General features: G+C 34.1%; 1 protein-coding gene across 8 annotated transcripts in view; it reads left to right on the top strand.

Annotated features, from left to right (window-relative positions):
- ZC3H13 (zinc finger CCCH-type containing 13) overlaps positions 1-14,709 on the top strand; it is a 94,030-nt gene that overhangs the window by 39,036 nt on the left and 40,285 nt on the right. For all 8 annotated transcript variants that reach the window (XM_064493149.1, XM_031466003.2, XM_031466000.2 and 5 more), the window contains one exon: positions 829-1,026. In XM_064493149.1, coding sequence (XP_064349219.1) covers positions 829-1,026 — 198 coding nt within the window. The remainder of the gene's footprint in view (positions 1-828; positions 1,027-14,709) is intronic.

The following is a 14,709-nucleotide window of genomic DNA, read 5'->3' as shown; positions in this document are numbered from 1 at the left end:
GAACGTGACTCTACTTTCTTGGGTTTTTGTGGACACTGAAAAGTGGCATGTGCAAACAAAAAATTTAGAGTGTTGCATTTATTTAGCTATGTAGTTTTAAGTGAATATTTACTAACAATGCTTAGAATTTCATTGATAGATGATGTAATTGTTCTTTGTAATGCTGAAAACGTGGAAGTCACCTAAAAAACTTATCAATGTGAAATTACTTAAAAGAAGTGTCGGAGCATATATCTACTGAAAGAAATTCTGTACAGTCCATAAGAATAATTTATTGAAATTCACTGTTATAGAAAGATACCTATGCTATACTTCGTACAAAAAATTTTACAAAACTTGGTATTATGATTGTACATGTGGGGTGGGGAGAAAGGAAAGAGGAAAGAAGCATGGAAAATGTATGGACATACATCGAAGGTAGTGGAATCCAAGCTATCCTTGGATAGTGGAATTATAGATGAGTTTTACTTTTCCATCTACTTTTCTATATAAGCTTTAAAAAAAAAAGAAAGTTCAGTTCTTGTAGTTGTTTTATTTTATAGTTTCTTTTCTGGAAGAATCTCTACTCCACCTCCATTTTTTTTCTCAGAAATCTACCCTTTAAAATTATATAATAAGCAACGTTAACAAAATGAGTAGCAAGTAAATCTTTCCTCATTTCTGTGTTTTTTTTTTTTCTGGATATTGATTACTAGTATACAGAATAGTAAAAGGCAAGTTATTGAAAGGGAGGCTACCATTTTTTAAAAGTGCTTTGTTAAAATGAAAAAAAAATCCATTTGACCTTCTAAAAGTACCTGGGCTTCTGATGATTTGTATTACCTTCAGGAATTCAAAAAGCAACCAAACTAAGAAGAAAGGACCTCGTACTCCTAGCCCACCCCCTCCTATACAGGAAGATATCGCTCTGGCTAAAAAATACAAAGAAAAATATAAAGTAAAAGACAGGATAGAAGAGAAACCAAGAGACGGAAAAGACAGAGGACGAGATTTTGAAAGACAAAGAGAAAAAAGAGAAAAGCCAAGGTAAGTAGGACTGTATATTTTTAATCATCTTACTTTCTTAGAATCTGAAATATTATCAGAAGCTTTTAGGCATTAATACAATGGATTCTTTTTTTTAGTGTTTATAACTATGTACATTTAACAACTACCATGTTGAATTATGGTTACTTAATAAACATTAATATGTTTATTAAACATAACAAATCATTATGATTAAAAAAAATTCCCAATTTTAACCATTTTTAAATGTACAATTCAGTAGTGTTATGTATATTCAGTGTAATGAAACAGATCTCCGGAACTTTTTCATCTTTCAAATCTGAAACTCTATACCTCTTAAACAACTCCTTTTCACTCCCCCACTTAGCTCCCAGCTCCCCAACCCCTTATAACCACCATTCTACTTTCTATTTCTATGAATTTGACTACTTTAGATAGCTCATATAAATGGAATCATTTTGTCTTTTTGTGACTGGCTTATTTCACTTAGCATAAGGTCTTCAAGGTTCATCCATGTTGTAGCATATAACAGGATTGCTTTCCTTTTTAGTGCTGAATGATACTCCATTGTCTGTATGCCACATTTTTTATCCATTCATTTGTCAATAAACATGTGGGTTGCTTCCACTTCTTGGCTATTGTGAATAGTGCTGTTAGGAACATGGATATGCAAATATCTCTTCAAGACCTTTCTTTCAATTCTTTTGGAATTATACTCAGAAGTGGGATTGCTGGCTCACATGGTATTTTAATTTTTAATTTTTTGCAAATCTTTTATACTTTTTTCCATATCATCTACTCCATTTTATAGTCCCACTAACAGTGTACAAGACTTCCAGTTTCTCCGTACCTTCACCAACACTTGTTATTTTCTGTATTTTGATACTGTGTTCTTGATTTGCATTTTGCTGTGAGATGATAACTGTGGTTTTGATTTACATTTCACTGATTGGGGATCTTGAGCATCTTTTCATATGCAAAAGCAGTGGCCATTTGTATATCATCTTTGAAGTGATGTCTGTTTAAGTCCTTTACACAGTTTATATTGACTTAATTTGATTTTTGTTGTTGAATTGTAGAAATCCATTGTATATTCTGGATGTTAACCCCTTATCAGATTTGCAAATATTTTCTCCCTTTTTGTAGGTGGCATTGAATTTCACTCTATTGATGGTGTTTTTTGATGCACAAAAGTTTTTAAAGTATGATGTAGTCCCATTTATCAATTTTGGTTTTGTTGCCTGCACTTTTTGTGTCATAACTAAGAAATCATTGCCAACTCTACTGTTAATGAAGATTTTCCCCCTGTGTTTTCTTATAAGAGTTTTATAGTTTTAGAACTTAAATTTAAGTCTTTAATCACTTTAAAAAATTTTTTTTGCATTTTTTAATTGAGTTATAGTCAGTTTACAATGTTATGTCAATTTCTGGTGTACAGCACAATTTTTCAGTCATACATGAATATACATGTATTCATTTTCATATTCATTTTTACCATGGGCTGCTACAAGATCTTGAATATATTTCCCTGTGCTATACAGTATAAACTTGTTCACCTATTCTATATATACCTGTCAGTATCTACAAATATCAAACTCCCAGTCTATCCCTTCCCACTCCTCTCACCCCTGGCAACCACAAGTTTGTATTCTATGTCTGTGTGTCTTTTTCTGTTTTATATTTAAGTTCATTTAGTTCATTTGTCTTCTTCTTTTATTTATTTATTTTTTAGATTGCACATATGAGTGATATCATATGGTATTTTTTTTTTCTCTTTCTGGCTTACTTCATTTAGAATGACATTCTCCAGGGACATCCATGTTGCTGCAAATGGCATTATGTTGTCATTTTTTGTCGCTGAATAGTATTTCATTGTATAAATATACCACAATGTCTTTATCCAGTCATCTGTCAATGGACATTTAGGTTGTTTCCATGTCTTGGCTATTGTAAATAGTGCTACTATGAACATTGAGGTGCGGGTGTCTTCTTGAATTAGGATTCCTTCTGGATATATGTCCAGGAGCGGGATTGCTGGGTCATATGGTAAGTCTTTTGAGGAATCTCCATACTATTTTCCACAATGGCTGCACCCCATCACACTGCATTCCCATCAACAGTGTTGGAGGGTTCCCTTTTCTTCATACCCTCTCCAGCATTGCTTATTTGTGGACTTTTGAATGATGGCCATTCTGACTGGTGTGAGGTGATACCTCATTGTAGTTTTGATTTTCATTTCTCTGATAATTAGTGATGTTGAGCATTTTTTCATGTGCCTATTGGTCATTCATATGTCTTTATTGGAAAATTTCTTATTTAGGTCTTCTGCCCACTTTTAGATCAGGTTGTTTGTTTTTTTCTTATTAAGGCATATGAGCTATTTATATATTCTGGAGATCAAGCCCTTGTGAGTTTCATCTTTTGCAAGTATTTTCTCCCATTCCATAGGTTGTCATTTTGTTTTGCTTATGGTTTCCTTTGCTATGCAAAAACTTCTAAGTTTAATTAGGTCCCATTTGTTTATTTTTGCTTTTATTTCTATTTCTTGGGTAGACCACCCTAGGAGAACATTGCTGAGATGTATGTGAGATAATGAAGAACTTCACAGACAAGGAAAACTGAAAGAATTTTGCAACACTAAACCTATGCTAAAAGAAATATTAAAAGGTCTACCCTAAATAAAAAAGGAGCAGGATGCTACAGAAAGGAGAAAACCATAATTGAAAAGGCGATAACTACCATGAATTACAACAGAATAAACATGAAATTGTAAAAGAGAACATCTAAATCATTAAGGGTGGGAGAGGGGAGCAAGAAAATACGGAGTTTTTTTTTTCTTTTTTATAATTTTTTGTTCTCAGTAGGATGGTTTTGAGCTTATATTTACTAGCTGTTTAAAACAAACAATAATAATAATGGGTTAATACATGTACGAAACAGGGTAGCCACAAGCCATAAAATTAAAATAGTCACAAAAATTAATCCCTTTTTAGTTGATTTTTTGTATATGTTTTAAGATAAGGGTCCAAGTTCATTTTTTGCATGTAGAACACTAGTTTTCCCAGCACCATCTTTTGAAGGAACTCTCCCCCTAGAGTGGTCTTTTGGCACCCTTGTTGAAGGTCATTTGACCATATATGCAAGGATTTATTTGGGGGCTCAAACACTTACTCCATTGGTCTATTTGTCTGTCTTTCTGCTGATACCACACTGCTTTTGTAATTGTAGCTTTGTAATATGTTTTGAAATCAGGAAGTGTGAGTCTTCTAACTTTGTTAGTACTTTTTGAAATTATTTTGGCCATTTGGAATCCTTTGAAATTCCATATAGTTTGTTGAGTGTATTATCGTGAAAAAGTGTTGAGTTTTGTCAAATGTTTTTTCTGCATCTGTTGAGATAATTACATGGTTCCCCCCCTCCTTCATTCTGTTAATATGGTGTAGTACATTGGTTGATTTTCCAGTGCTTAAACCACCCTTGCATCCCAGGAATATATTCTGCTTGGTCATGTATATAATCCTTTTAACATATTGAATTTGATTTGCTAGTACTTTGTTGAGGATCCTGGAGAATGTTCAGAGTGCACTTGAGAAGAATGTATATTCTACTATGGTTGGGTGGAGTGTTCTGTACATGTTTGTTAGGTCCATTTACCCTGTAGTGTTGTTCAGTCCTGTATTTCCTTGTTCTTTTATCTGTTAACAAACATTAGCTTTTTTAGATAAATGGAATTATAAAAAAGATCTGACTGGAGAGAGTGCAGAGAATCCTTTGAAAATTTATTCACTTTGAAATTTAGTAATTGTTTTAAAATTTAGAATTTAGATCACTCAATTGACTACTTAGAGTCTCTGTGTTTTAATTTTTTCTCATAAACCAGTTTTTCTGTATTCTAGAGATAGTTTCTTAAAGGTCTCTTTTTGAAACTGACAAATTATGAGCTCTTGATTTTTAAAATGCATTTATTTAATGCTTTTTAAGAACAAACTTTTTATAAAAATCAACATGCAGGTAATATTTCTTCAGTTCACAAGATTTACGAAATTCTTACAGATTTGATAGGGTATTTTTCCCTTGTTCTTTTTTATTAGTTTTTAAAATATATTCTTTCATAAAATTAATGTTTTCTCAAGAAAAAAACTGACTTTTTGGAGGGCTCTCAATCTTTTTTCTTTTTGAGTTATAGTGTAATAGAAAATGCACAAGCCTTGAAGTTACTCAATAGGAACTTGTATTTTGGCTCTGCCAGTTACTTGATGTGAGACCTTGAATAAATTGTTTTCTCTGAGCTTGTATTTCTTCAGCTGTAAAATATACATGATACTGCCTCATTGGGTTGAGGTGAGGATTAAATGAAATACTGCTTTAAAAAATGAGCAAAGTGCTCAGTAAATACACTCTTTATCTTCCTATTTTAGTAATAAATTATAGCATAGTGATATTTAAAAATGCCTTTCCATTTGCAGATTTTCACTTGCGCTGCATAGTTGTAGAATGTAGCCATAAAGATACTTAGTTTTTTCTAACTTTTCTTCTCTGATACTTACATAGCAGTTAGTAGTAAGGACTCAGTTTAGGAGGCTTAAGTACATAAGGCAATAGTGCCCATACTTTTCTGCACGTTGGAATCACCTGAGAGTCTCTAAAAAATATCGATGCCTGATGCTAGTCCCCACATATTCCGATTTAATTACTATGGGGAGCAACGTTGGTGTCCAGATTTTTAAAAGCTCACTGGGTGATTCTAGTGTTAGCAGGGTTTGGGAACCATAAATTGAGATTTATTCTTTCATTTAAAGAAACTCAGTGGGAGGCCATCCAAGACTGATAGATACACTCTTCCACAAAGTCACTGAAGATCCAGCCATTCTCTTTCTTCCTTGTGAGTGCTTCCTTTTTCAGGGTTATCTCTGGTTGACTCTGACGGCTGATGCTGTAGCCTTTACATTCATATTCCAGGCAGCAGAAAAAATGAAGGGAAAGAAGCCTAATCTTCCTGAAAGTCTCACGCACTCACTATTTCCTGTTACATCTTATTGGCCAGAATTTAGTCACATGGCTACATTTAGCTATGAGGGAGTCTTGGAAATGTATTCTTAGCTGGGCATATAACTGACCCAAATAAAATTGGGGTTACTAAGGAGCAAGAAGAAGGACAGGTGTTGGAATAAGTTATTGCAGTTTCTGCTATGCTTGCAAGATGCCATTTCTGTTCGTTATTAAGTAATGAGATTATCAGAGTGAAAGTAGTGTTATCTGGCACTTTATGTGGAAAACTCTGTGAACTGCTGTTGGTAGTATCATTCAGGATGAATTATCTACCTACTAAGAGTTAATATAGCTTTATAATACATAAATTCAATGAAACTTGGTCTTTTCCCCAAAAAAGATTTTGGTGATAAGCTTAGCCCTCTCTTTGTCTTGATAAGAAATTATCTTCTGTAACTTATTTAGATGAATTAATTTTTCCCCCTCTCCCCTCTGTGGTGACTTAGAAGAACCAGAATGATTCTATCAGTGGTTGCTAGGATCTAGCAACATTGTGTCTTATTGGAACAATAAGAATGGTTGACTGGAGCATCCATAATTCTTGAACATATTTTCCTAAGATAAACTTTTATCTTATTGAATCCAGTGGGTTTGTTTTTGAAAATGACATGTAAATAAGATAGAAATTAGTTAAATGTTCTTGCTGATTTACATTATAAGAAGTCTTTATTCTTCTCTAATGGTTCTTGTACTCTTGTTTTGCTATTTTAACCCGAAATCTGTGAGAGGTGATTCTTAACTAATGTCACCTGGGTAGTCCACCATTGAAACGGTAACACATTTTGTATTATGAGGAATTGAATATTACAGTTGATTCTTCATTTTCTATTTTTTCTCCCTGGCTGTCTCTACCAGGAGCAGTAAGATACGCCTAGGGCTCACTTGTTGCTCAGTATACAGAAAGATCTGAACTTCGTTTATTTCTTTTGTCTGAGGAAATGAAGAAGCAGAGTACTGAAGGGCTGCATGGGTACCTGACTTGTACTAGAATTCTAAAGCCATATTTGACAAGGTTGAAAGGAACATTTTGCTTTAGGACGATTTGATTTAATTTCCAGGTGTTTTTTTTCTTTTTTAAGGCAAGGTCGTTAATTTACCTCCATTACTGTGAATAAGGAATTTATTTGTCACATTTTTTTTTGCTGTGAGTTACAAGATCCTTGTATATATTTCCCTGTGCTATACAGTATAATCTTGTTTACCTATTCTGTGTATGTCTGTCAGTATCTACAAATTTTGAAATCCCAGTCTGTCCCTTCCCACCATCCGCCCCCTTGGCAACCACAAGTTTGTATTCTATGTCTGTGAGTCTGTTTCTGTTTTGTATTTATGTTCCATTTTTGTTTTTTTTTTTTTTTTTTTTTTTTTTTTTTTTTTTTTTTTTTTTTTTTTTTTTTTTTTTTTTAGATTCCACATATGAGTGCTCTCATGGTATTTTTCTTTCTCTTTCTGGCTTACTTCACTTAGAATGACATTCTCCAGGGACATCCATGTTGCTGCAAATGGTGTTGTCATTTTTATGGCTGAATAGTACTCCATTGTATAAATATACCACATCTTCATCTTCAGTGAATATATGTATGTTCATGTATAGCTGAAAAATTGTGCTCTACACTGGAATTTGACACAACATTTTAAAATGACTATAACTCAATAAAAAATGTTAAAAAATTTATTCTGAAACCAAACAGTGTATTTAAGAATCTTTGTCACTGCTTTCAGATTCTGGGGTATGTAATTAAAGGTTAGTATCTAAATTCTTTTTGGAGAAAATTGCCCTTTAAAATTAATTTAGATGTTACAGTGGTCTTATTGGGAGTATTCTGGTTATCAGGATGTGCTATGCTTAAGTAAAAGTATGCTAATTCGTTTATTCAACAGTTACTGAATACCTAGTATGTAGTAGACACTGTCAAAAGTTGATGCAGCAGTGAACAAAAATGTCAAAAGCTTTGTTACTACAGGTGGAAGTAATATAATAATCATGTGTGTGTAAAATATCTTTTCCAAATATAGGTTTTTTCCCCCCTTTCTTCCAAGTAAAGAAAGACTTACTAGGCCTATTGGATATAGGGGATTGCTTACATTTCTTAAAGGATAGTTCCCAAATGCATATGCATATATGTGAGACCTTTGATGCAGCAAAGCCACACGATCCTATGACTTTTAAGTCCTTCTCCTTGTCTTCTGTGTCTCAGTTCTTCAGCCTTCTACCTCAGGGGCTGCTAATCTGGATTTTAGGGGTCTACAGATTTATTGGTTTGTGAATAAAATTTTACCTGTGTATGTTTTGATGAGAGGGAGAATGTCCATCACTTCCCAGAAAAATTCATGATTTCCCCACTCTCTAAAAATTTTTAAGGATTATTAGTCATTCTTTGGGCCTCTGCCACTAAACTGGTATCGAGGATTTGGGTACTTACCTCCCAGACCTTTGTTGACCTTGTCAACCTAGTTAAGAATATACTGTGTTCCCAGAATATTTGTTAATTTGAATAACACTAAATTCTGTCACATAGTTGCTTTTGAAGCGAACAGTTTGTAGGTCACAGTTCTTAAAGGAATTTTGTATCAGTGTTTTTCAGTGTGACTGGTAGACTTTACTCAGTAGTGATTTATTTATACAACATTGATCAAAACCTGAATATCACTTGTTTACCCCCCCCAAAGGCTTATAGATTTATTTTGTTACTCTGCTTTTAGAAAATTTAGCAATTTCTTATGATACTTTTAAAAATAAATTTTCCATGACTGTTCTGTACTGAAAACAGTAAAATCTTGATTACTTGGAACTCAACTTAACTAAATCATTTTTATTCTGCAATTTGTTGTAGAAGAGATATAGCTCACAGGAAGATTAAATTCAAGTTGGATATTTAGTCAGAAAATAACTTGTGAAAGAAATATTTTGTGTTGGTATTCCTAACAGACTATATCTAGATAATTCTAAACTGGGTATTTTCATCGATAGGCCAGTAGTATCTTCGTTACCAGTGAAAATCTATGTTCTGTGCTCTTTGCTGAGTCAGGAATGTGAACCGGTGTATTAGTGTAGTTTAGGGACAAGGGCTTAAGCAAACACAAAAACTGTTTGGATGGTAGTTAACCAGACAAGTTAGCTAAAAGTTGCATATAGTTCATTCTGCTGGACATTTGGTTGAATATGAATTTATGATGGGTAATATGTTTTAATCAGAATACTAGGTTGCAGAATTTTGTGGTTTAATAAGATAGCATTAAGAGAATAGCAAGTTGTTTTTTAAAAAATAATTTTATTATACTTACCTGAATACTTCTGGATAGAAGTATAAATACCTGCTTGAGTCTTACCCAGATTTGAAGGACAGATGTGATCATTCAAAACTCGTTGACTTTGACATCAACTTGGTAGAGTAAGTAAATTGCCACTAAATTGACAGTCTTATTTTCTTTCATATGTGATTGCACACCTCAAAATAATTAAAATTAGACTTTCAGACCTTTGATGAAGAGTATTACCTATTGGATTAATTCTTTGATTCATTCAGTATCTGTCACTCATACTCAAATACCATAACCTGTACTGGTAAGTCTCATTCTGTGCCACTAGTGACAGGGCAGAGGGGAATCGTGTGTGCACCACGCATGTGCACCATACATTTCTGTAACTGAATTGATAGTTTCTTGAGTAAATGTGTACTAGTGTTGCTCAGTTATGTATACAGGATGCAAAAATGTTACATTAACATTATTATTATTATTGAACATTTCACAGATATAAAAATAGACAAAATAGTAGAATGATCCTCATATCTGTATTGTTCCATCTATACCCCTCTCTACCTCCTGCTTTCCATGTTATTTTGAAGCAAATCCCAGGCATCTTATTTCATTTCATCCATATATAATTTTGTATATATCTCCAAAAGAGAAGAACACTTATAAAAATCTATAATTACTATACCTATAACACACCTAAAAGGAAAAAAGGAGAATAATGTAGTTTTTAAATACAAACTTTAAAAGCATGGATGAATTTGTAGTGTCTTTTATAGTATTTTCCCAGTTAGTGGACAGTAATACAAATAATATCGTGAAAGATATGCAGACCTTTTAATATTAAAATGAACCTTTGTATTCAGGTTGGGAATTGCTGGTCTGAGGCATTGTCTTTTTCTGCATTTAATTGAGCCCTATCTATAGACCTAAAAAGTATTTTCATGTGAATTTTTTAAAATTTTATTTTGTTTTTTGAGGGGGAGGTAATTAGGTTACTTATTTACTTTTTAGAGGAGGATTGAACCCAGGACCTCCCGCATGCTTAGGCCGTGCTCTACCACTTGAGCTATATATACCCTCCCCTCCATATGAGTTCTAATTTATGCTAGGGGTGTAAAATTAAGGCACTTCTAAAGAGATTTGTAATATAGCTGAACATAACTATATAATATACTAAATTCATGGTAGACTTGTATTAAGAAGGAAATCATTTTATAAATATCAAAATAACTCAATTGCATGAGCCTGAGGGCTTTTACATTTAGTCCAGTTGGTCAAGGCTTGGCTTTCTTTTGTAGGTGTGATATTGGGAAAATTTGTTGAACTCAGGAGAGAAGCTTCTGTTCTGCAGCCAGAATCTAGAGTGGTATTTATGTCCCTAAAAATTGTGCTCTTAACCCTTTGTGTAACGTGCTTAGTGGAATTAGAGACTTGAGAGGAAAATTGTTCTCAAGCAGTTTTGGAGGTGTTCAGTTACAGGAAGTGGTTGGGAAGTTTAGCCCTGTTCTAAGAATTGGTCCAATAAGAAATGCATAACAGGCATATAGAATCAAAAATTCAGTCCAGTAAAAATGTGGGGCTGTGTTGTATGTAGTGAGATTAATGAAATAACATACCCAGCTACCCTGTCAAAATCCATCTCTGTCTAGCTGTGGTTTGGTGCCATCTGGTGGTAATATTTTTAGTGACAGTTAAATAACCTGTGACTGGATAGGACTTCCAGGACAGTGGCAGGGATTTCAAGACTCTCACTTATTTGACACCTATTTTGTCGGCCTAAGCTGAAGAGATTTTGTGTTTGAGAAATTGGACTAGGGACTTGGGAAGCATTCTTCACCTTGCTTTTTCCCAAGACTGAATTGCTTGCTGTTTCATGGTGTGGGCTAGACCTCTCCTACATCTCCTTACCATCCTGTCCCATCCCATCCCAGGAGAAAGTAGTAACTTTAACTTGCTTTACCAGGTAGCAGATAGGAGCCAGTTGTCTTCATTTGTGTTAATGCTGGTGTGAATTGTTTCTGAGCTTTATTGCATTTGGAATACTGACCCTCCTACTCCTAGAGCTTAAAAGCAATCTCTCTGTGTGCCAGGGGTACTGGGTGTCTGTCTCTTCTGACGCTTCATCACAGTGGTACAGTTTTTAGCTCACTAAGTCATGTGATTAAATATGTAAGTCCTTGTAAGGCTCTTGAACCAGATCCTTAAAAGTTGTATTATTTAAATGATAAATAATTGTGGATTTGAATACCATTGAAGGATGTGCTGATGTAAGGGTTATCTTAACATTCTTTGTTCTTAAATTGAGATTCTTGAATTTAATTTATTTCTACATCAATGCAAAAATGAAATTGAACCAAAGTTGTTAGCACTTGGCTTAGATTTACTTGTATTATGTGAAACTTCTTATTAGTTTGCTTGAATCAGTCCTCTTTTTCAAATACCACTTATTTATGGAGGAGACACCTTTCAGAAGATTGCCACAGACAGAAGAAGTATTCTGGTTTCCGTAGGTCGTTCAGTTAGAAATGATTCCCCTTCTGGGGAGTATTTATCACCTGCTGCAAAGGGACAGCAAGCTACTAGTTCTAAAACAAATCACCATGCAGAAGCATTTTCTTTCTCCATCTTACATATTTATTTAAGCAAGTAAGATATCACTAGGTTTTGAATGACACTTCCCTACCCAAAACTCTCCAGTGATTTCTTTTATACTTAGAATAAACATGAACTATATCATGACCTAGAAGATTCTATATCCTCTGTCTGCTTTCCTACCCTCTCGCATAAGACTTTTTATTCTCTCACAAATTGTAGTTACACTTGTCTTCTTTCTGTTCTTGTTGTGTATCACCATTCCCTCCTGCCTCCTTTGTGGTTACTGAGTCCTCAGCATGGAAAGCTCTTCCCTTGGATTTTCAGTTCTTGGCTCAAATATCATCTTCTCAGTAAAGACCCTTTCCTTACCAAGCAACCTATTGTAGTCCCCCTGATGTACTTTTTTATTTTGGGCCTAACAGTTTATATTCCATTACTCTTGTTTTATGGACTTCTGTGTTGCATGAACTAGCTGAAATTGGCTTTCTCTACTGTTGATGGGCTACTTCAGGACTCTTGCAATCAAGGCAGACTGATTTTCAGTCCTCTCTGTCTCAGATATTCTGAGTGTGAAGTGTGTATCATGTGTTACATTTTACCACTGAAAATAGAGTTGATTTTGATAGTGTCCATACCCGATTAGTTTTTTTAAAGTATGTTTTTTGCGTGATGATTTTAAAGGTTGAATTACAAATGTTATATTATGTAAGCGTATTTTCATATTTGAGAAATAGAAACCGTTTATCGAGAGAAAAATTGGTGTTACAAATTTTAAGAAAGTCCAGGGTAAACTTAATGATTTACAGGTGAAATTACTTGCATCTTGAATGAAAGGATCTTCGATTTTAAATTTCTTAACTTTTCATATTTCTTTCCAAAGTGAAATATACTCTGAATATTCTCATTCCACATCATATCCTAATTATGGCAGCATTAAAAAGCTTTTGATTGGAATCAAGTCAGGCTAAAGATCAGTTTTCCCTATGTTTTATAAATCACAGTGCCCTTGCTGACAGTATACAGATTTCTGTTTTAAGGTATTGAGGCTTTTCTTTGTGCAATAAGCTTTCCTTTGTTATTTGTTTTCCTTTAAAAAATTTATTTTTATTGAAGTATAGTCAGTTTAAAATGTAGCATCAATTTCTGGTGTACAACATAATGTTTCAGTCATACATATACATACATATATTCCTTTTCATATTCTTTTTCATTATAGGTTACTACAAGATATTAAATATAGTTTCCTGTGCTATACAGTAGAAACTTGTTGTTTATCCATTTTATATATAGTAGTTAATGTCTGCAGATTTCGAACTCCCAATTTATCCCTTCCCACTCCCCCCCTCCGCCCCCCTGGTAACTGTCAGTTTGTTTTCTATGTCTGTGAGTCTGTTTCTGTTTTGTAAATAAATTCATTTGTGTTTTTGTTCTTGTTTTTTTTAGATTTTACATGTAAGTGATATCATATGGTATTTTTCTTTTTGTTTCTGGCTTATTTCACTCAGAATGACAGTCTCCAGGTCCATCCATGTTGTTGCAAATGGCATTATTTTATTCTTTTTTATGGCTGAGTAGTATTCCATTGTATAAATACACCACAACTTCTTTATCCAGTCTTCTGTCGATGGACATTTAGGTTGTTTCCATGTCTTGGCTCTTGTAAATAGTGTAGCCATGAACATTGGGATACTTGTATCTTTTTGAATTAAAGTTCCCTCCAGATATATGCCCAGGAATGGGACTGCTGGATCACATGGTAAGTCTATTTTTAGTTTTTTTTAAGGAATCTCCATACTGTTTTCCATAATGGCTGCACCAAACTATATTCCCACCAACATTCCCTTTTCTTCACATCCTCTCCAGAATTTATCATTTGTGGACTTTTAAATGACTTTTTGTTCTTTATTTGAATTCTGAATGTCAACTCTTTTTTCCCCTCAGATAGGAAACCAGCTAATTTTAGAGCATAAGACTAGTTAATCTGAAATTACTGCTATTCTAAGTAGAAATGCATTTTAATGTATCTCTGCAATAGTCTAGAAGCCTAAGTAATTTGGGTCAGATTTCAGGACAGGTTAATTATTTAGAGTCACACCTTCTATATGTGCAAGTGAATGTAGGTCTGGATCCAGTTAGGCTTACGTCCGTAATTTGATCTGTCTTGTTTTGGTAACAGATTCTCTTTCTCTTTTCACTATTCTGCAGTCTTTAGACTTTTAAAAGGATTGTAACAGAAGAAAATGTAAAGATGCTGTCTTCCTTAGTCAACTTGGACTGCTACTACAGAATATCATAGACTAGGTTGTTTAAATAACAGACATTTATTTCTCACAGGTCTAGTGCCTGGGAAGCCCAGGGTCAAGGAGCCAGCAGATTTGGTTCCTGGTGAGGGTTCCCTTCTTGATTCATAGATGGCTGTCTTCCCACTGTGTCCTCTTAGAGGTGAGAGCTCTGGTCTCTTCCTCTTCCTGTAAGGACACTAATCCCATGATGGCAGCCCCACCCTCAAGACTTCACCTAAACCTAATTGAGCCCATAGGCCCCACCTTCAGACAGCCAGCGCCTCAACATATAAATTTGAGGGGACACAAACATCCATCCAGTAACAGATAATTAAATTAGCAATTAAACTTTTAATTTTTTTCCTTGAAGGATAGGTAGGAAGAAAAATATGGTTAAAATGCTGAAAATACAACTTGACAACACGTTGAAGCTCTGGCTTTAATATGATAATTTGGTTATCTAAGCTTGAACTGAAGTTTTTCTTCCATGCTATAGACACCAAATTTGAATAGATATGTG

This window comes from Camelus dromedarius, chromosome 13 (genome assembly GCF_036321535.1).
Source record: "Camelus dromedarius isolate mCamDro1 chromosome 13, mCamDro1.pat, whole genome shotgun sequence".
In the NCBI taxonomy this organism is placed as follows: domain Eukaryota; kingdom Metazoa; phylum Chordata; class Mammalia; order Artiodactyla; family Camelidae; genus Camelus; species Camelus dromedarius.
Note: the sequence above shows the minus strand (reverse complement) of the source record. Positions and strands in the feature narration are given on the sequence as shown.